General features: G+C 42.6%; 1 protein-coding gene across 2 annotated transcripts in view; it reads left to right on the forward strand.

Moving 5' to 3' along the window:
• The window catches only part of AGBL4 (AGBL carboxypeptidase 4), a 1,625,978-nt gene that overhangs the window by 1,505,124 nt on the left and 97,465 nt on the right, over window positions 1-23,389 (forward strand). For both annotated transcript variants that reach the window (XM_012554276.2, XM_023727093.1), the window contains exon 9: window positions 12,322-12,433. In XM_012554276.2, the coding sequence (XP_012409730.1) occupies window positions 12,322-12,433 (112 nt within the window). The remainder of the gene's footprint in view (window positions 1-12,321; window positions 12,434-23,389) is intronic.

Genomic DNA, 23,389 nt, shown 5'->3' on the forward strand with positions numbered 1-23,389 from the left:
GGAAGGGACACTTTTTGTCAATTTGCCTAAAGGTATCCTTTGTGCTAGTCTCCCAGTTGAGACTTAGTTTCCTCATTTTAACAATAAGGGTGTTGCCTCCATCCCCCACCTCACATGAGAGTTAGTCCCTATCAGCCTCTGACCTGAGACATAGAACTGTCAAGAGAGAGTCGGGTGATGGCTAAGAACATAGGCTTTAGGGCTATGCAGACTGGGTTCAAGACCTGCCTCTGTCACTCATCCTTGTTGGACCATGGACAAATTACTTAACCTCTCTGAACCTCTGTTTGTATAGTTTAATTGAGAGTCTGCTGTGTACCAGACACTGAAGACTCAATGGCAAATCAGATAGATTTAGTCTCTGCCCTCCCAGAGCTTTCAGGCATTTGAGTAAAACAGATGAATTTGCCCAAGGCCACAAAAATGGCACATCTGGAACTCAAACCCAAGTCCTTCTGACTTTGAAGCCTATGCTTTTATCCATCTTTTTCTCTGCCTTCACAGCCCTGGTCAGAGATAACTCCTTGTTATGATGATCTAAGAAAGGCTATGAGGGAAATGCTTTAAATATTTTGGTGGTGGTGATAGTAAGTGGGTGTGTTATGATTATCTCTTGTACTTAGGACAAAGGACCCTGCCTGCTATCCTCCATCTATACCACAGCCGAGCCCACCCTGCCTCCTAAGCATTTTGCAGGGACTGTTGATGACAGATTGTCTGGCATGCTGACACTGGCCAATCAATAGAGCTGGAAGGTGCCTCAGGCCAAGGGCAATTGAATCCCAACCTTTTAGTGGCATTAAGTAAAGCAATATTTATTTTGCTTTTAGTGCAAATATACTTAATTCAATCCAGCTCACTGGTAATGCTGAAAAACTGCTGTGTTTGGGAGACAATTGCATGCACACCCCGTACATCTCTGCCTGTCAATGCTACCCTCTCAGGAGTACACAGCCCCACTATGCTCAGGGCAAGATTGATCTGGAGCCACCATGCTGCCATTTTCTCTATCTTTCTTTAGAGATGATGAAAAGGAAATCATAAGGAGGGGAATTGAAATCATTGCTCTCATTCGAGCTCCATTGTTGCAGCAAGGATGAGGCATGATGCCCTTCATGAGATGGAGCTATTTATTTGCCATTTGAATGATGTTCTTTGGCAACATTGAATCTCAGCTGTTGAGCAGAGGAGGAGGCAACCAGGACCGCAAGAGCAGACACATGAATAACTTACTGTCTCTTCCATAGATCACACAGCCTCATAGATGGTTTAGGGGGACTTCAAAGGGTCACAGTGAACTATCCTGGCATCAAGAAAACCTGGGTTTGAATCCCATCTCCACACCCTAATAGTCGTCAAGTGACCTTCTCAAGGTCAGACCTTTCTTGAATTCTATTTGCTCATTGACAGCTTTGAGTTATGATGTTGGCAAAGAATGTTGAATATACCATGGACTGCCGAAAGAACGAACAAATCTGTCTTAGAAGTAGTACAGCCAGAATGCTCCTTAGAAGTGAAGATGGCAAGACTTTGTCTCATATACTTTGGACATGTTATTAGGAGTGACCAGTCCCTAGAGAAGGACATCATGCTTGGTAAAGTGGAAGGTCAGCGAAGGAGAAGAAGACCCTCAATGAGATGGATTGACACAGTGGCTGCAACAATGGGCTCAAGTATAACAACGATCATGAGGATGATGCAGGACCAAGCAGTGTTTTGTTCTGTTGTACATTGGATCACTATGAGTCGGAACCAATTCGACGGCACCTAACAACAACAACAATTGGCTCATTTATAAAATGGGGGTAAATAATACCTGTTGTGAAAGTGTCTAGCATGTAACAAGTGCTTAAATACTTTTCAAAATATGTCTGCAAGTTATTACCTCTACCTTGTTTGCACACCTGCAAACGTATTTATTCATACGTTTGTGCATATATTCACTCATTCATTCATTCAATAGATATGTTGAATTTTCTCTATGCCTGGCTCTATAATAGACAATGTTGAGGTGAGGGTGGGCAAAATGACACAGCCCTTGCTCTCATGAAGCTCACAGTTTGGAAGAAGAAAGAACAGATACTCAAGACTATCTCTAATTCAAGAGAAAGAAGTTATGTATTATGCAATCATATATAAATATATCCTCAATACGTTTGCATTTTCTAGAATGGTCCACTGACCATTAGCCAAGGCTCCTGCATCTTTACTAAGCTGTTTTTGTTCAATAAATAGCCATTTATTATAGACTGACTGACATTAGAAGCATTCCTTAAAAGTCAGCTCAAAGAGTATCCAGTGCAGGTACTTCCTACGTAAGAGTTTTATAAATACTCTAGTTTCTAAAGACTTCTAGGATTCTTCAGGGATTTTAAATTTTTCTTTGAGTCACCAGTCATAGTGCATTTTCATCAACGGACTGGATCAAGGAGTTGATCTTTTAGGATTTTTCGCCTGGAACACTCCTTTCGGTTTTGAGTCTCACTTTCTTGACTCAAAGAGGCTTCCTGAAAGCAGCATGTCCAAGTAGGAAGACCATGGGGCCCAGGGACAAGAAGCCTAGATTCAGGCTGGACCCTGTAGTGTACTAGTAGGTGGCCTTGAAGGAATGATACACCTTCTCTGGCCTTCAACACTGTCATTCAAAAAATGCAAAGTCTACCTGTATGGCTGGATGGTTGTGAGGATTAAATCATGAGAGATGGGATAATGCTTTGGAAAGAATGAACTGTTCATTTGACAAATATTTCTTCAATGTTACCACAGTCCAGGCTCTTTTGAGCATAGGAATACAAACATGAGTAAGATATTGTCCTTGCCCTTGAAGAATTCATGGTCCAGTGAGGAAGGCAGAGTCAACAACTACTACAACGTATGCTATGGCCACTCTCATGGGGAGAGCAAAGGATGCTTTGAGAGCAGAGGAAAAGCACCTACCCCACATTTGCAGGGAGTTAGTCAGGAAGGCTTCTTGGAGGAAGTGATAATTAAGGTCAGACAATTTCAACAATATCATAATCATTACCACTACTACTGTCATCACTGGCTACCACCTATTCAATGTTGACTCTGTTTTGAGGATTCTACTGGGCCATTTACACACATTAGTGCATGTATGCAATGCAGAAGGTTGGGGTTGTTATCCCCATTATACATATGATAAAACAGAGGTCAAGAGGGGTTTAAAAAAAGAAATGTATAGAGGTCACATAACTCATAAGAGGTTCAGCCAAAACTTAACTAAAGCCCCCAGTTTCTACAATGTAGCCTCATTGTTCTGTGCAACAGTATGGGGCAAGGCTGAGACTGATGTGGGAAGTTAGTGGGAGACATATTTCAGCTAAAAAGAAGGAAGAGTTTTCTAACAAAGCTGTCCAAGAATGAGATAAGCTACCTGGGGAGGTAGTGAGTTCCAGGTCATATTGGGGTCATAGAGCAGAGGCAAGATGGTGACCTGATGACATTGCTGAGAACATTCCTGTTTGGTGGCAGAGGAGAGGAAGGTAGACCTAATCATGTCTAAGGATATAATTGTTTATGGTTAAGTCCTGTTATTAATGATAATGTTCCATTCAAAAATTTTCGGTGCTCAGTGAGGCCTAGAACAGGTTCTGTGGGCACAGCGCCCAGACCAGTATTTCCCTCGCTTGGTGACCAGACAGTATTGGGCCTGCTGCAGTTTTCTATAAATTAGCCCACAGGGCCAGCCATACAGTTAGGAATACTCAGTTAAGGCAACAAAGACTGACTTCAGCTACTTAAGCAAAAAGGGAACTTTTAGGAAGACGCTTACAGAATCAACCAGAAGCTGGAGGCCGGACTTGGAAAACAATTAACAGAGTAGCTCTGGAGGGCAGAAAACTGGCTGGCTTGTCAGCAGTCATAATCCACGTCTGATTCACGGTAGCACTGCTTCGTGACATTCCTGGGCCACCCTGTATCACCTATTCCCAAATTCCCAAGTTGAAGTCCTGGGAAGGAGTGGCCACTGCCTGAGCCTGTAAAGGCTGACAGGTCACAAAGAGAGAATCTAGCTCATCTGGTTTCTGTGGTGGAAGACACGGTACTGCCATGTTCTTAAGCACTCTCAATAGGAGTTATGTTGTTGTTGTTAGGTGCCATAGAATTTGTTCTAACTCATAGCGACCCTATGTGCAAAAGACTGAGACATTGCCCATTCCTGCGCCATTCTCACCATCATTGCTATATTTGAGTCCATTGTTGCAGCCACTGTGTCAATCCATCTCGTTGAGGGTCTTCTTCTTTTTCACTGACCTTCTGCTTTACCAAGCGTGATGTCCTTCTCCAGGGACTGGTCCCTCCTGATAACATGTCCAAAGTATATGAGACGAAGTCTCACCATCCTAGCTTCCAAGGAGCACTCTGGCTGTACTTCTTCCAAGACAGACTTGTTCGTTCTTCTGGCAGTCCATGGTATAGTCAATATTCTTCCCCAACACCATAATTCAAAAGCATCAATTCTTCTTTGGTCTTCCTTATTCATTGTCCAGCTTTCACGTGCATATGAGGCGATTGAAAATACTATGGCCTGGGTCAGGTGCGCCTTAGACCTCAAAGTGACATCTTTGCTTTTCAATACTTTAAAGAGGTCTTTTGCAGCAGATTTGCCCAATGTAATACATCATTTGCTTTCTTGACTGCTGCTTCCATGGGTATTGATTGTGGATCCAAGTAAAATGAAATCCTTGAGAACTTCAGTCTTTTCTCTGTTTATCATGATGTTGCTTATTGTGAGGATTTTTGTCTTCTTTATGTCGAGGTGTAATCCATACTGAAGGCTGTAGTTTTTGATCTTCATCAGAAGTGCTTCAAGCCCTCTTCACTTTCAGCAAGCAAGGTTGTGTCATCTGCATAATGCAGGCTGTTAATGAGTCTTCCTCCAATCCTGATGCTGCATTCTTCTTCACAGAGTCCAGCTTCTTGGATTATTTGCTCAGCATACATTGAATAAGTATGGTGAAAGTATATAATCCTGACGCACACCTTTCTTGATCTTAAACCACGCAGTATCCCCTTGGTCTGTTTGAATGACTGCCTCTGGGTCTACATACAGTTTCCTCAGGAACACGATTAAATGTTCTGGGATGCCCATTCTTTGCAATGTTATCCATAATTTGTTATGATCAACACAGTTGAATGCCTTTGCATAATCAATAAAACACATTATTGACTATGTAAACACAGTAAAACATCTTTCTGATATTCTCTGCTTTCAGTCAGGATCCATCTGATATCAGCAATGGTATCCCTCATTCCACTTCCTCTTCTGAATCCAGCTTAAATTTCTGGCAGTTCCCTGTCAATGAACCGCTACAACCACTTCTGAATGATCTTCAGCAATATTTTACTTGTGTGTGATATTAATGATATTGTTCAATACTTTCTGCATTCTGTTGGATCGCCTTCCTTTGGAATGGGCACAAATATGAATCTCTTCCAGTCCATTGGCCAGGCAGCTGTCTTCCAACTTTCTTGGCATAGACAAGTGAGCACTTCCAGTGCTGCATCCATTTGTTGAAACCTCTCAGCTGGTATTCTGTCAATTATTGGAGACTTGTTTTTCACCAACACCTTCAGTGCAGCTTGGATTTCTTCCTTCAATGCCGTTGGTTTTTGATCATATGCTACCTCCTGAAATGATTATCTGTTGATAATTTCTTTTTGGTACAGTGACTGTGTATTCCTTCCATTCTTTTGATGCTTCCTGCATCATTCAATTTTTTGCCCACAGATTCTTTCAGTATTGCAACTCGAGGCTTGAATTTTTTCTTCAGTTCTTTCAGCCTGAGAAATGCCAAGCACTTTCTTCTCCTTTGGTTTTCTAACTCCAGGTCTTTGCACATGCCGTTATAATACTTTACTTTGTCTTCTCGAGTCGCCCTTTGAAATCTTCTGTTCAGCTCTTTTACTTCGTCATTTCTTCCATTTGCTTTAGCTACTCAATGTTCAAGAGCAAGTTTCAGAGTCTCTTCTGACATCCATTTTGGTCTTTTCTTTCTTTTCTGTCTTTTTAATGGTCTTTTACTTTCTTCATGCTTATGTCCTTGATGCCATCCCACAACTGGTCTGATCTCTGTCATTAGTGTTCAATGTGTCAAATCTATTCTTGAAATGGTCTCTAAATTCAAGTGGGATGTACTCAAGGTCATACTTTGGCTCTTGTGGACTTGTTTTAATTTTCTTCATCTTCAACTTGAACTTGCTTATGAGCAGTTGATAGTCTGTTCTGCAGTCAACACTTGGCCTTCTTCTGACTGATGATATTGAGCTTCTCTGTCATCTCTTTCCACTGATGTAGTCAATTTGATTCCTGTGTATTCCATCTGGTGAGGTCCACGTGTATAGTTGCTGTTTATGTTGGTGAAAAAGGTATTTGCAATGAAGAAGTCATTGGTCTCGCAAAATTCTATTATGTGATCTCCGGCACCCTTTCTGTCACCAAGGCCATATTTTCCAAATACCAATCCTTCTTTGTCTGACTTTCACATTCCAGTCACCAGTAATTACAATGCACCTTGATTGCATGTTTGAACAATTTCAGACTGCAGAAACTGGTAAAAATCTTCAATTTCTTCATATTTGGCATTAGTGGTTGGTGGGTAAATTTGAATAATAGTCATATTAACTGGTTTTCCCTGTAGGCACATGGATTTTATCCTGTCACTGACAGTGTTGTACTTCAGGACAGATCTTGAAATGTTCTTTTTAACAATGAACGGGACCTCGTTCCTCTTCAATGTGTCATTCCCGATAGTAGACCATAAGATTGTCTGAATCAAAATGGCCAATACCAGTCCATTTCAGCTTGCTAATGCCTAGGATATTAATCTTTATGTGTTCCATTTCATTTTTGATGACTTCCAATTTTCCTAGATTCATACTTTGTACATTCCACATTCCAATTATTAACGGATGTTTACAGCTGCTTCTTTTCTTTTTGAGTCATACCACATCAGCAAATGAAGGTCTTGAAAGCTTAACTCCATCCACATCATTAAGGTCGACTCTACTTTGAGGAGGCAGCTCTTCTCCAGTCCTATTTTGAGTGCGTTCCAACCTGAGGGGCTCATCTTCTGGCACTATATCAGACAATGTTCCGCTGCTATTCATAAGGTATTCGCTGGCCAGTTTTTTTCAGAAGTAGATTGCCAGGTCCTTCTTCCCAGTCTGTCTTAGTCTGGAAGCTCAGCTGAAACCTGTCCACCATGGATGACCCTGCTGGCATTTGAAATACCAGTGGCATAGCTTCCATCATCACAGCAACAAGCAAGCCACAACAGTATGACAAACTGACAGACGAGTGGTGGAAAGGAGTTATAGTGCATATGAAATACCTAGAATAGGCAAATGTCTAGAGATTAGAGTTTAATAGTGGTTACCAGGAGGGAAGGGGAAATCATTGTTTAGGAAGCAGTGAGTTTCTGTTTATGGTGATGGAAAATTTGGCAGTGGATATTGGGGATGTTTGCATAACATAATTGATGTACTTGGTCTCACTGAATTGTACATGTGAAAAATGTTTTATTGACAAATGTTGTGTTATCTATATTTTTATGACAATTAAAAAAAAGAAGTAAGGTTGAACCTAAAAAAAAAAAAAGAGTAGTTATAGTGCAGACCAGAATATTTAACAACTGCATGTATAAGTCTGTAGTTCAAGACTCTAAATACAAGTGTTTTCTTTCTGAAAGATAGTTTGGTGTCTTTAGAAGAGACTGCAGTTAGGAGAGTAATTCTTAAGATTTTGGATTCTGAGAATTAGGCTGACCCTGAGTTCAAATTATAACTACCACATAGTAGCTCTGTGGCCTTAGAGGAAGTTATTTGATTTTTCTAAGCCTTTGTTTTCTCATCTGTAAAATGGGAATACAGATCTTTTATGAGATAAATGTGATAATTAATTAGATGATCCCTGTTAGGGCATACGGAAAGTGCTCATTAAATGTCAGCTACTGCTATAGTTATTATTAGATATTATTAAAGATGGCAAGATATGCATCAAAAGGCTAACATTGGTTATCCTTGGGTGACAGGAAGATGATATTACCTTTTTTTTTTTCTTCTATTTTTTATGTTGAGGATTTTTATTTTTATTTTTTTCATTTTAAAAAGTTATCTTATGGTCAGTAAATCCTCTTACTAAGTAATTCTACTTCTGGGAAACTGTTCTAAGGAAAAATTCTGAAATGTAGAAACAACTTTAGGGATAGAAGTATTCAATAGTGAATTTTTAAAATAGTGAAATATTAAAAACAACATAAATGTGCCACAGTGGGGAAATGGCTAAATGAATTATGGGGCATTCATACAATGGGAAAATATGTCATATTACAATACTATTAAAATGGTAGTTACAAACAGCTTAAGAACAAAGAAAAATGCTCATATTGTAGTGGCAAATGAAAATGAGATATACTTACAAGTTCAAGGTCAGGAAGTAACTTGCCTGGACTGGAAGGTGAGTATCAGTGACCGCTCTCTTTGGAGCAGAAAGAAGGGTTGGTATCCAGGCATCACTGCTGTGGTAATTTGCCTTGCAACCTCCTCTTCACTGGGGGGTAGGGGTAGGGGAAGAGCAGTCCATGTTGGAAAAGGCCCTTCAAAAGTTTGTGGTCACCTCCCCTTCTCTGTTTGTAACTGGGGAAACTTAGGCCTCAAGAGAGCAAGGGACTTACCTAAGGTCATATAGTAAGCCAGCAGCTGAGCAGGGAATATGTCCTCTGCATTCCACAGGGCATTATCCCCATATTCACCAGGGATGTGAGTGGGGGATAATGGTCACACTTACTATGTCAGGCTGGCCTGACCCCATGAAGGCAGAGAAGCTAGGCAGGACGCCTGGGAAGAATCTGCCTGTGGAGCCAATGGATGTTCCTGGAAATTTCCACTTTATTTTTCTCTGGCTCTCACTGGAGCAAAAACAGCATGGTGATGGGGAAATATGGTTCTCCCAGTCCTTCCAAGGGGATTAAGGAAAGAGTGTTTATGAGGAGGTCGTTAGTAGCTCCTCAAATCCAAACATATGGCTCTCAGTGCTGGATGAAGGAGGGGAAAGGCAGTATAAAACTACATAAACAACTGAAGAGCTTTAATTCAACTCCAGGACTAAAATTTTGGGGATTCTGGGAGTCTGTGAATCTTCTGCTATGTCCTTCATCCCACGGTGTGGGGAGTGGGAAGAGAAAAAGAAAGCCTTTTTCCTTTGCCTTTTCTCAAAGGAGCTATGTACTCAAGGAGTCTATTTCCTGCAGTGGATCATGAGCTTTCTGAGGGCCTAGGAGGTGTGATTCATCTCTTAGCTTTCCCTAGAGCCCAGCCCAGCACCTGGCATACTATAGAGTCTCCATTCAAGTGGAGGGAGGGAGGAGATGGAAGGAGAAAGCAAGGAGGGATGGATTTATACCCTTTAGGAATCACCATTTCTTTGAGACCAGAAGCATAAGGGAAAAACAACATGAGTGAGACTGAGAGGCCTGGATGGAGAGTTTAGATGACCTGGTTTTAACCCCAATCTAATACCCGCTGCAGTGGAACAAGCCCAGGTTAGAGGGCTGGATATTTAAACAGCAGTCTGAAATTAATTTATCAGTGTCGTATGTAAGTGCCAAAACCCACAGAAAGATCTTAGCGTGGCACCTGGCACATACTAAGCACATACTACATGATATTATAATGTGGAAAAGGGGCTAAGAGCTCAAGATCTGCGGTCAGACTGCTTGGGCACAAATCCTGATGTCTTCTTTCTTTGAGCAAGTTATTTATAACCTCACTATGCTTCAGTTTCCACATCTGCAAATGGGCATAATAATAGCACCACTCTCACAAGATTGTTGTCAGGATTAATTGAGATAAAGTATTTAGTACTTAGTAAAGTACTTAGTTCTTAGGACAAAGTAATGTTAGTAAATGTTCCTTGATCGTGATGATAATGTTTTAACTGGCATGTAGGGCTGTTTCTGCGCTTGCTCTGCAATCAGTGGGAAGCCCCCCATTAGCACGTGGTTGATCTAAATACAGCAACACAAAGACAGACATTCAAGGCCCTTTACATTTCATACATTTACAGCTTCATCATCACCACCTCCCCAGCACATGCGCTATGACCCAGCCAAGCCAAATTGTTCACCATTTTCCCAGCATCCTGGATGGCTTCACAATTCCTTCCTTTGCTTATGCTATTCTTTTTATCCCTAATGCCTGGCAAAATTATACTCATTTAACAAGGCCCAAATCAAATGGCTTCTCCTCAATATAACCTTTCTCCATTGCCTCTATGAAATATTAGTTATTCTCCCACAGGTTTCCTGCTATTCTTAGTTTAAAGACTAAGGAAAAATTATTACTTACCCCCATCCTTACCCCAACCATCTTTAAGGAGAGCTGGGTCCTCAGTGGGGTTCTTTATTTTGCTAATAAGGGTGAAAGGTGAAGATGCAAATTTAATAAACTGAGAGGAGGCTAAACCATACTGCTTAAGGAAATAGTGAGAGTAGACTGAAGGATACGATGGGGGGATAAACTAGTAGGATAGAGGGATATAGGAGAAAAAAGGAGACATTTGGGGGCAGACAGAAGAGAGGTATATGGCAACCATCAGTTTTGAATTTGGGGCAAAGAGCAGAATTTTATTCTATAGACAATGGAGAGCCATAGATGAATCTTGATCAAGCAAGCAAGATGGGCAGATCTGTGCAGAAAACTCATTCTGTGACAAGAGGAGGATGGACTGGAGAAGAGACCAGATGACAAGAATAATGTGAATTGTGAGCAAGCACAGTGTTTCTGGAAGCTGTACCTCAGCTTGGGCTGGCCTGGAGAGAACCTACAGTGTGTGAAGGCTCGTGGGGTAGAGGCATGGGGACAGAGTCCTGGAGGAGTTATCCCTTCCCAAGTACAGGCAGGGATTTGGGCAGATCTGGAGAAAGAAGAGGAGGAGGAAGAAGAGGGGGAGAAACAAAGGTCACAACTGCACTTACCCTAGTGAAGTTATTTAATGTACCCAAGGAAGAGTTAAGCACAGAAAAGTTGGTTAGGGTAGGCGTCACTGAATGAGTCACTTCTGAGCAAAGACTTGAAATAAGTGAGAGAAGGAATCACTCAGATATCTGGAGGAAGAGGAGCCCTCCAGATGGGAATTACTCCAGATGGGAATTACTATTCCCATTTTACATATGTGGAAACTGAAGCACAAAGTGGTTTTAAATAACTCATTCAAGAATAGAGGTGACATCAGGATTGATGCCTAAGCAGTCTGAACTACAGTCAGAAGGAACAGCCTGTGCACAAGCCAGGAGGTAGGAACCACCTGGTGTTTTGGAGGAACAGTGAGGAGGCCAGTATCTGGCACGGACCAAACAAGAGACAGTGGTAGGAGCTGAGGTCAGAGAAGTTAACAGAGGGTGGACCATGAGGGTCCTTGTAGTCTTTTTTAAGGACTTCAGCTTTTACTGTGTGTATAACAGAGAACCATTTGAATAGAAGAGGGACAGAATCTGACTTATGTTTGAAGATTATTCTTGCTGTTATGTGGAGAATGGGGCATGGGATGTGGGGTGAGGGGGCAAGGGTAGAAACAAGAAGATCAAGTAGGATTATTACAATATTTTGGAGCCCTGGTGGTGCAGTGATTAAGAGCTACGGCTGCTAACCAAAAGGTCGGCAGTTCAAATCCACCAGCTGCACCTTGGAAACCCTATGGGGCAGTTTACTCTCTCCTATAGGGTAGCTATGAGTTGGAATCAACTCGACAGCAACAGGTTTGGGTGGTGTTTTTTTTTGGTTTGAACCTTAGTCCCAGCTCAAGGTGGTATCAGCGGAGATGATAAAAAAACGGGTTGGATTTTGGATGTATTCTGAAGGTAGAGACAGTAGATTAACTGTAGGTATGAGACAAAGAGGAATAAAGGGGACACCAAGGGTTTTGACTTGAGCAGTTCTTTCTACTCAACTGTGTAGGAGATGTGCATGTGTCTATGGGTCTCTGAGCACAGCCTCTGAAGTGAGACTGCTCAACAGAAATATTTTTAAACCTTTCAGTGACTCAATTTCTTCATCTGTATAATGAGAATTATAATAGTTGTTATAAATATGTGTAGTAGTTATAAATATAATTATTATTATAACAGGGTCGTTGAAAGCACTGAATGAATTAATACATGTAAAGGGCTTAGAACTGTCTCTGGCAAACAATAAATGCTAGGTAAGTGACATAATTACTACTCCTACACCTAACTATATTTGGGCAATTAAGAAGCTTGGTTTGTCCTATCTATACTGACGCCTACTTTGGGTGCTTTCTAGGTGCTCTCTGATGGGATTTGACCTGAACCGTCATTGGCTGGATCCCTCTCCGTGGGCCCACCCTACTCTGCATGGGGTGAAACAACTCATCATCCAGATGTATAATGACCCGGTAAGTAACTGAACACACTCAGCAGCTGCTGGTCTTGGGGTTTCATCTGGGAAAGGAAAGCCATCAAGTTGCGCTGGTGTCTTAGTCTGAGTTCCTTGAGGAGCAAAACCAGTGAGATGTATATATAAATATATAATGAGAGATTTACCTCAAAGAAGTGGCTTGTGCAATTGTAGGGCTGGCAAGTCCCAAATCCATGGATCAGGTGGCAAGCTGAAGGCCTCTGCTGGCTCATGGGGTTGCAGGGGTTTGCAAATCCAAAATCTGTAGGTCAGGAGGCAGGCTGGGGACTTCTGCAGGCTTATATCCCAAGAACCAGAGGTTACGTGACGAGAAAAGAGAGAGGGCAAGTTTGCCAGAACATCCATTTATATACTGGAGGCAGGCCACACCCCCAAGGAAACTCCCGTTTCAACTGATTGGCTGATCACATCAGATCATATCAATGGAATGTGACTACATTATATTACATTAAGGGAGAGTACCCAGTCCAGGGTCTGCCAAACCACTGAGAATCATACCTAGCCAAGATGACACATAACATTAACCATTACAGTCAGGAAAGCCCACTAGGAGCTGCAAATCAGGAATACACAGTCACAACAGGGAGGGTCTAGGCCTGCTCCTCTCTGAATTTAACAGGCTAAAGTACCGCTCCTAATCCCTTCTTTTCCCTCTCCCCCTCACCAATATTGAGTTCAGTTGTAGAGGTCCCATGAGACAAAGGAAATATACTGGAGCATACCCATATTTGTCAGGGCTTGTTGGTTGTAAGCAAAAGAAATACAACTGGACCTAGTTTAAGCAAAATGGAGAATTTATTAGAAGAGTACCGGGGTATGACCTATAACTGAAGGCCGTAGACTGGCCTCCTTCACATGTAGGGAACATGACTGCCAAGTGTCACATCCAGTGGCTTCTACCAGTAGAGAGTGATTTACTGTCATTTTCCAGTTCAAAAATCTCCAGGGAAGACTGTGATTGGCCTAGCTTGGAGCACAAGTCCACCTCTGGGCAAGTCAAGTATATCCCAGGAGGCAAGGGTGTGTAAAGACGTGGCAACCTTATTAGAACTATATAGTTGAAATGTGTGTGTGAGGGGGAGGGGTGAGCCTACTATTCCAGAAGAAAGAACAGGAATTAGGCAAACAGAACAATGGGTATGATATCAAGTTTTCTTATAGGGGCAAGATCTTGTCTGTAAGAAATAGGAGAAGACATTGGGTTTTGTAGTTTAGAGAAAGGAGAAAGAACACAATCATTCTATTTCTGAAGAGCTATCAGAGAGATTAGGACAGACATTTTCCAGGCAGGGGTCAATGGAAGAGGTAGGGCCTATAACCAAAACCCAAACCCTTTGCCGTTGAGTCGATTCCAGCTCCTAGTGACCCTATATGTCAGAGTAGAACTGCCACGTAGAGTTTCCAAGGAGTGGCTGAGGAATTTGAACTGCCAGTCTTTTGGTTAGCAGCCAAGATCTTAACCACTGAGCCACCAGGGCTCCAGGACCTATAGAGAAATTGAATTTTTAACAATTAGAGCTGCCTGCGGATGGAGTGGGTGTGTGGGCTGTGAGCTTGACCTTACTAAAAGTGTTCAAGTTGAAGCTAAATGGCACTCCGTCACAAAGGGTGCATAGAGGAGACTCAGTTGTTTGAAAGACATTCTGGTGAGATTACATTTGAGTCCCTTCCAGCTTTGATGGACTTTATGACCCCTTGACTGCTATCAGGTGATAGATGGTTATTGTTAAGACTGGAAAGTTCCCAAAGTTGGGATACTTCATAGATGCACCAATATAACTCATTCTACTTACTCTCTTTGAAGATGTCAACAAAAATATCCTGAATTAAAGAACAACGTATATACTGATCAGAGGTTTGCACTTAAAATCCGATGCATATATTAGAGCAAGGATTAACAAAAAGCAAATCTTTGGGTGAAATGTAGTTATCTTAGTTATGAAACTCATCTGTTATCTTGATCCTCCTACGTGGACTTTGCTTCCCTAGGTCCTTTTATAGACCCCACCTGCTGTGTCAGGGATTTTGTAATATAGCATAGTTTAAGTATATTTGCTTCCTTCTTCAGCTCATCCTCCCTGTCTATAAAAGAAGATGTTAAATGTGCTCACCAAATCCCATTATTTCCCTGAACCCTCAATGCCATCCTGATCATCTTTCCTCCAGAGAGGAATTGCTTCTGATTTTCTCAGGAAGTATATGTAGTCTGCTGGGTTCTGTCCTCCCAGCTCTTCATGTTGACTGCAGGCCCTGGCAGAAGCATGATGCCTCCTTCCTCTGCTAAGTTCTTCTTAAAGAGACCAGCCCTATATTTTTTCTGTTCTGACTGAGAGTAAACATTCACTGTTTGTTGAATTGAATTGGATTGGATTGGACATGGTAAATTCTATTATGCCAAATGTAATATGGTTTATAGATACAAAACAGCTATGCACAGAGGGAATGATGAGGCATGGTGAAAGAGCAGATACTGGGCTGGAAGGAGTGATAGAGTAGAAGCCTTTGAACAATGTGATGTTTTAGATGAAATGTTTAAGGAGAGGACTAGGGGGTGGGAGGATGGGGAGGGAAAAAAGGGGAAGGGATTGAGGTTGTTAAAGAGGAAGAGTTCTCAGCCAGCCACTGCCATCATCAATTAGAAATTATTGATTTGCTTACAAACAACTAGGCTACTCAGCCATGTTATGGAGCATACATCAGGCAAGACTTAGTTGCACAGATATTAGGAAAATCTTTGTGACCATGAATAGGCTGAACATCAGCTTGTTGGATGTTGAGTTAGTCGTGTTAGCCATTTTCCTCCTGAAAGTCCACCTCCTTGATGCCACCAGCAAGGACATAGAGCTGTAATATATGAGTCAAGCTGACCTGGAATAGAATCTCAGCTTTCACCCTTGTCTCCCTCTCTTCCTCCCTCCCACTCTCCTTTCCTAGTACAAATATTTATCGAGTAGTTCTAGTTCTGTGTACCAGGCAATGGGATTGTAGTAGTGAACAAAACCCTAGCCCTTGCAGTCTACTGGAGAAATAGACATTAAACAAGTAAATACTGAGAAATTTAGTCTTATATACTGTGTCGAGGGTTAAAAAATAAATAAAAGGACAATGTGGGAACTATAGCTAGGGTGGTCAAAAGTCTTGGCTTGCCTGGGGCAGCTGTGGTTCATACATGTTGTTCTGGAATATTTACTAATACTTCCACTTAAAAGCATTCTGGTTTGAATGATAAATTATATGGTTTCTCTACTTATAAGCTATGTGAAAGCACCTAGCACAGTATCTGGTATGTAGCATAGCCCCTACAAACATTGTTTGAATCTGGTTCAGAATTGACTTCAGGTGTCACTGTGTCCAGTTACAAACACTGCAGTACCTGGAGGCATCTACCCTAATAGCTTTAAATGTGTTTCTACTCTTGACCTTCACTGTCACCTACATAATCATAATCACTCAACCCGAGTCATCTAAACTGCTAGGGAAGTTTCTGGACTTGTTTCCAAATGCTGACAGCCTCATTCCTTCCATCCTCGTGGACTTCTGCCCACAGAATCTACAAGCAGAGAATCAGGGAGACCCACCATGACCTGAGTGTCATTCCTCACTGAACTCCATCTGTATGCCAGGCCCTGTGCTGGGCACTGGGAATACAAACATACCAGAGCGGGTGCCCACCCCCAAGGAGCTCACAGCCTGGGGGAGACAGGCATTTACAGACAGCTGTTGTAGGTGCATTTATGGAGGGAGACACAGAGCTGTGGGAGCCCATAAGAGGAGCCCAACCCAGGAGGCAACACTTGAACTGATTCACAAAGGTGCCCAGGGTAGGGAGGGGTTTCTAGGCAGAGGAAACAGCATGTGTGTCTGCCTCCAGAGGGAGGCATACTCAGGAGACTGCAAGTCACCCAATGTGGCTGGTACTCAGGGCAGATGGACCAGCAGAGGGGAGTTAGGATGCATAGAGAAATTTAGATTATATTCTGATGGGAATGGGGAGCCACTGAAGGATTGTAAGCAAGTGAGTGATAGGATCGGGTTTGAATTTCAGAAAAATTCCTCTAGAGCTTGTTAGGAGGATGAATTTGGAGAGAGCCAGGATAAAGGCTGGGAAACCATTAAAACCTATTGCTGTGGGATTGAAAAGGAGGAGGAGGAGTCTGGAGATATTAAGAAGAGGGACACATGAAGGGCTTAGTGACTGTGGCTGAGCAGAGAGGGAGGAGTCTTGGATGGTACCCAAGATACTGGCTTGGATAGTGGGGTCAATGGTATTGACCTTTCTAAAATGAGAACCCAGAAGGAACAGCAAGTGTGGCGACAAGGAGATGCAGCCAGCTTTAGACATGCTCAGTTTGAAGCTGGGCAGGAGTGATATGTCTGAGGTGCATTGTAAGTCTCCTGGAATGAGCCCTTCTGTGTCCTTCTAACCTGATAATAAGAGTCTTCTGTCCTTGTGTTAAGAGATTGTGCTTACTTCAAAGGCTGCTTTCCTAGCCCTGTGCTCCCTAAACCCTTACCCCCTCTCAGAGACATTGGATATTAAATGATGATCTTGACAAAGGAGTGTTTCACCCGGAGGACTATACTGGATCTCAGTGAGGTGTTTCATGTTCCACTCCCATGATAGCTCCCTGTGGGCAGCATGGCCCTTGGTTACGAGTTGTGATTAAAGGTTCCCTAGGGTAGAGTGAGGCTGATTCATCTCAGAGTCCCCGGTACCCAGCAGGACCTGTCTCTGTGTAGGTGCTCAACATAGATGTTGGATGAATGTTGAGTGACTAGATGAAGCAAACCCAGAGCCTCCAAGATTTGGTTTTAGAAGATTTGCCTGATGAAGAAGAGCAACTGAACTAGGCTCCATCCCCAATCTCACCGCCCCCCCCACCCCCGCCCCGTGGAGTATCCCCTTATTTCTCTGCCACCACCACTGTGCCCTCCTTTAATGAAGGCTCTGGTCTCTGGACACAAACACTCCCCTGGCTTCTCCTGCAACCTGCTAAGAATTTTCTAAACTCCCGGGGACTGAACCTGAAATGGCATCACCTACTCTCGCTGCCATGACACAGGTTTCTGATTGTCTTCACTAACTTGCAACACCCTGGACTCAGTATTCACCCATTTTACTTACTATTGAAATTAACCCTCTCCGGCTACCAAGGGCTGGCCTAGCCCCCCAGACCCTTTTGCCTTCCTAGTTCCTAACCCGTCTGATGTATGCAGGAGCTGCTGTTAGACATTTTGGTACCATTAGTGGTGGTTAAGACCAGGGAGCCAGGTTCCAACTCTGCTCTACATCTAGATCTTTCTTTCCCACTTTGATTTTAGGTCTAAGAGCTCTACCTTTTCCCTAGGTAATTAGCATCAGAAATGGCATCTCCTTTCAGGTAAGAGCTGACCTGCTACCCACGAGAATTTGACTTTATCCTGATATATACACCAAAGAGTATGACAGTGACTTCACATCATACAACTGGTAATACAACCAGAGTCAGTTACACACAAGGCCATATACAGGGCCCTTGTCTCACACTTACATCCAGTTGAGATCTTAAAAGCTAAGTCTATTTATGGATGGGCTTCCTAGGACCATCCATCTGAACTCTACTAGCATCAAACTATGAGAGAAGCATTTGGTGGAGGGAAATAAAAAGCAGATTTTACTTTAAAATGCTTAGTTAATTGAATGCAACACACATGTCTCAACACTACCATGTGCAAGACCCTGGGATAACCTCTGGGGTTACAGAGATTAATATGACAGGGTGGCAGCTCAGGAAGAGCTCACAGTCAGATAGCAAGGCCAGACTCATATGGACAATTTTAATTCAAGGCAGCCAGGAATGTGTGTAATCATAGAGGCGCAAATGGAGTGCTTTGGAAAGGTGGACCTGGGGAGATTAATCCAATTTGGGGGAGGGGGACAAGGAAGCTTTGCTGGAGAATTTTCTTTTGGACCAGGCCTTTAGGAATGGATAAGATTTCATCAGTTGTCTATGACTGGGGAGGAGGGAGGTTACAGGGAAAGGAGAGAGGGCATCCCAGGAAGAGCCTAGCAGTGGACTGGAGGTGGGAGACCTCAGCTGCTGGGGTTGGTGTATAGGATTTATGACAGGGAGCCATAAGAGGAATAGCTGAAGGGCAAATGTGAGGAAGCTCCTAGAGGAGTGTGAATACTGGGCCAAGGAATTTAGTTTCTTCCTATGGCCAAATTCTCCCTTCTATTAAAATCAAAGTCTTGGGCCCTTTTTGAAGTTGATTCTTAATTGAGTTAAATACTGTGACTGTAAAAAAAAAAAAAATCAAGGCAATGGAACAAAATGTTACTTGTCAGGAATATTCTAGCACATACCCCTCTCTCAATCTTGAGACCCAGTGTAGTCAGTGGAGAACCATCAATAACATTTGAGCAAGGGAGAGAAGGAATAGTATTTCTATCCATTCACCCCCAGTCTAGAAACCCTGGAGTCATTCTAAAATTTAAATCCAATTAGGTCTCTCTCCTTTGCTTAAAACCTTTCAGTGACTCACATTACTTATGGGATAAAGACCAACGCTCCTTGGCAAGCTATTCAAGGATGTGCCCTATTCATTTCTGCACCCCAAGCAACCAGCACAGAACATGGCACCACAGAGAACATTACGTTAAATGATGAATGAACAGCTGAATAAAGAATATATGCTTTAGAAAATTACTAAGGCTGCAATGTGGAGGGTGGATCAAAGGAAGTGAGAGCAGTAGGAAGATGAGAGACCAGGAAGGTGCTTATTGCAAGAGTCCATATGAAGGATGATAAGGTCTGAGCTCAAGAATGGGAAGGGCTATTGCTAAGACAAATCCACAGATCTGACTGTGGGAGGTGAATGAGTCTCCTCTGCCCCTCTCTTTGCCCCCTGAGTCCCTCAGAGTCCAAGTGTTGCTTTTCTGAGAGATTTCTGTATTCTGGAGTGATTTTCTCCCTTTTTGTGGAAGAGAAAGGCCCTCCTCAGCTGGTGCGTGTGTTGCTATAACAACTTGGCTGCAGCTCTTTTAGACAGATCCATTTCCTTAAATCCTTTAAGGAAAATTAGCTGCCATAACAACACACAGCAGCTTTTAGAATAGAGCAACACAGGGTTGGTTTTTTTTTTTTTTTCTTCCCTTCCTTGCTTCTTGTAGTCCTCAAGATAAGCTGCTCTCTTTCTGTCAAATAAATAAATAAAGTATAACACATTTACTTGACAAACAGAGTTGTGACATGGTCAAACAACGCACAGAGAACCAGCACTCATTCACACCAATACGTAACACACGCACACACACAAACAGCATAGAAACATGTAGAAAATGTTTACATTCACCTACATTAAACAGAAGTATACATATACAGATAAAACACAAACATGTTAAATAAAAAACAGATACACAGACAAGTATATAGTTACACATAATCACGCGAAGGATAGATACAAAAACGTACAGCCAAGCACAGTTTCCCCATTCATTCAAAATTGCATACTCGGAGGAAATGGCCCATGAGGTCTGCTCTTAAGGTGAGCAAGGATTTCATTGGGTCACCGCATGGATAACTCTGAGATGCCAACTCCAAATCAGAATCTGGGGACATCTGAGTGTTCATACCTGACAGCCTTTTCAGTCCATGGGCTGGGAGGAGAGCCTTGCTGGTGGAAGGGGTAAACACAACCTTGGGAATGGCATATGATGCAACGAGGGGTAGAAGGCCGAGGGAGCTCCCCTTCCTACTCCCAACCCCACATATAAACTTAGAGGTAAACTAGGAGAGCAAGAGGCCACAGTGATGGCATTTGGGAGGGGATCATTCTTGTCCCCCTATTCATGACGTTTATCACCCCCTGGGAGAAGGCAGGGCCCCCCTACCCCAGTTGAAAACGCAACTCCACAATGCATTTGTGGAGTCCCTGGATGGCACAAACAGTTAAGTGCTCAGCTACTAACTGAAAGATTGGCAGTTCAGATTCACTCAGAGGTGCCTTGGAAGAAAGGCCTGGCAATCTGCTTCTGAAAGATCATAGCTTTGAAAACCCTATGGAGCATAGTTCTACTCTGCAACACAGGGGGTTGCCATGAGTCAGAACTGACTCATCAGCAACTTTTTTTGTTCTGTTTTTTTAGGGCATTTATAGACCGTCCCAGTGAGGACTCAGGGACTCTGGTATCTGGACTGTGTGTTCCCAAACGTTTATTCTATTCCCATGTTTATGGAATTCGTTATCCCAGGGGTTCCCTGCAGGGAACAGCTAAAACTGTGTGGGCTTTTCTTTGTGGCAGCAAGAGGGATTGTTGTTGTCAGGTGCCATTGAGTCGGTTCTGACTCACAGTGATCCTATGTGCAACAGAACGAAACACTGCCAGTTCCTGCGCCATGGTCACAATTGTTGTTGTGTTTGAGCCCGTCGTTGCAGCCACGGTGTCAATCCATCTCATTGAGGGTCTTCCTCTTTTTCGCTGGCCTTCTACTTTACCAAGTATGATATCCTTCTCCAGGAGCTGATGCCTCCTGATAACATATCCAAAGTATGTGAGACATAGTCTTGTCATCCTTGCTTCTAAGTAGCATTCTGGCTGTACTTCTTCCAAGACAGATTTGTTCATTCTTTTGGTAGTCCATGGTATATTCAATGTTCTTCACCAACGTGATAATTCAAAGGTGTCAATTCTTCTTCGGTCTTCTTATTCATTGTCCAGCTTTCACATGCATACGAGGTGATTGAAAACACCATGGCTTGAGTCAGGCGCACCTTAGTCTTCAAGGTGACATCTTTGCTTTTTAACACTTTAAAGAGGTCTTTTGCAGCACATTTGCCCAATGCAATGCATCATTTGATTTCTTGACTGCTGCTTCCATGGGTGTGGATCCAATCCACAAAGAGGGACTGGGAACACTAACTTCCAGCCTGAGTGGCCCCACCACTGATTTGCTTGGTGCTCTTAGGCAAGTCTCATCCCTTTTCAGGAACCACCATGGATACCGAAATACTCAGATACCAAAATCTGGGGATACTCAAGTCCCTTATATAAAATGGCGTAGTATTTGCATATAACCTATGCACATTCTCCTGTGTATACTTTAAATCATTGCTAGATTACTTATAATATCTAATAAAATGTAAATGCTATGTAAATAGTTGTTATACTGTGTTATTTAGGGAATAATAACAAGGAAAAAAGTCTTTATATTAATTAAAAAAATTTTTTTATTCATGCTTGGTTGAATTTGCGGATGTGGAACCCTGGGATATGGAGGGCCGGCTGTACATTGTAGGAGTTGAAGGATCATCTCCAAATGGCCCTTCTGGCCCCAACAGTCTGGAGTGTCTGTTGGTTATAGTGCATGATCCACTGATGGCCAGGATTTCTATGACAGGGCACAAAAGCCCTGGCTGCTGCTAGGGAAGGGCAGCCGGATTGAATGTCTATGGAGGTGTTTAACCCATGGCAGATATGCCATAAATGTTAGTTTCTTAAACCTCAGTGTGCCTATACATTAAAGGGGAAGAACAATCCCTGACTAGCCTACCTTGCCAGTTGTAGAGATCTCATGTATGTGGATGTAAAGTGTTTTATAAAGGTGAGGGAGGATTATCGCCCTGGGGTAGAAAAACCAAAAAACCTGTTGCCATCAAGTGGTTCCGACTCGTAGCGACCCTATAGGACAGAGCTGAACTGCCCCACAGGGTTTCCAAGGAGCAGCTGGTAGATCCGAACTACTGACTTTTTGGTTAGCAGCCGAGCTCTTAACCACTGCGCCACCAGGGCTCCAAGCACACACTTAGGACTACTCAAATATTTTTCCACTCCTACCAACATGGTCCAGGAAATCAGTAAATAGCCACTGGGGAAAAAGGTTCAACATGGGGCTAAAGACTTGAAGTAAATGCAATATTGTACAGGGGCTCTGAGAACACAGCGTGCTTTGGGTTCATGAAATTTTTACAGTTTTTCCTACAACAATTTGAGATGGTTTATGAAACTTCAAGGCATTTAAAGAGAAATTTTTTTTCTTTTCCCTAAAGGGCAACTTCTCCAACCTGGGATAAAAGGCATAGTTTTTCTAACTCTCTAGATTATAACTTGAACTCTCTGGCAGAGAGCAATCTGGGGAAATGGATCTCTCATTTCAGCGCAATATTCCTGTTGAGTTGGTTGCTCCCTTCAATTTCTGTAACATGTTTTTATCCCAAAAGACTCTGAATACCTTTCACCAACTGACTAGATACATATCATTTCAACTGCATAGGGATTAGCAAAGCTTCTGGAAAGTTCCCCTTGAGCCAGATCAATTAAACTCTCTATGTTCCCTATCTGTAAAATGGGAATAACAGTATTCACCTCATGGGATTTCTGTCAAGATTAGATGATACAGTATGTATATTAAAACAAAAACAAAAACAAAAACAGTTGCCGTCATTTACAGCTCATGGCAACCCTATGTGTTTCAGAGTAGAACTGTGCTCCATAGGGTTTTCAATGGATGTGATCTTTTGAAGTAGATTGCCAGGCCTTTCTTCTGAGGCACCTCTGGGTGCATTCATACCATTAGCTTTTGGTTAGTAGCTGAGCACTTAGCCATTTATGCCACTCAGGGACCATATGTGATAAACAACCTTCAGTAGTAGGTGTTGGAAAACTAGTGCTATAATTATTTTATGTGTTTGCCTCTTACAGCATTTATCTCACTGTCCCACACATCCCCAGCTCCCATAGATTGTGATCCCATTGAGGGCATGGACTTCGCCCCTGGTGGCGCAGTGGTTAAGAGCTCAGCCGCTAACCAAAAGGTCAGCAGTTCGAATCTACCAGCCTGTCCTTGGAAATCCTATGGGGCAGTTCTACTTTATTCTATAGGTTGCTAAAAGTCGAAATCAACTCAACAGCAATGGATTTTTTTTACACAGCACAGGGCACAGACCCTCAATG

The sequence above is a fragment of the Trichechus manatus genome, unplaced genomic scaffold (genome assembly GCF_000243295.1).
Source record: "Trichechus manatus latirostris isolate Lorelei unplaced genomic scaffold, TriManLat1.0 scaffold00015, whole genome shotgun sequence".
In the NCBI taxonomy this organism is placed as follows: Eukaryota; Metazoa; Chordata; class Mammalia; order Sirenia; family Trichechidae; genus Trichechus; species Trichechus manatus.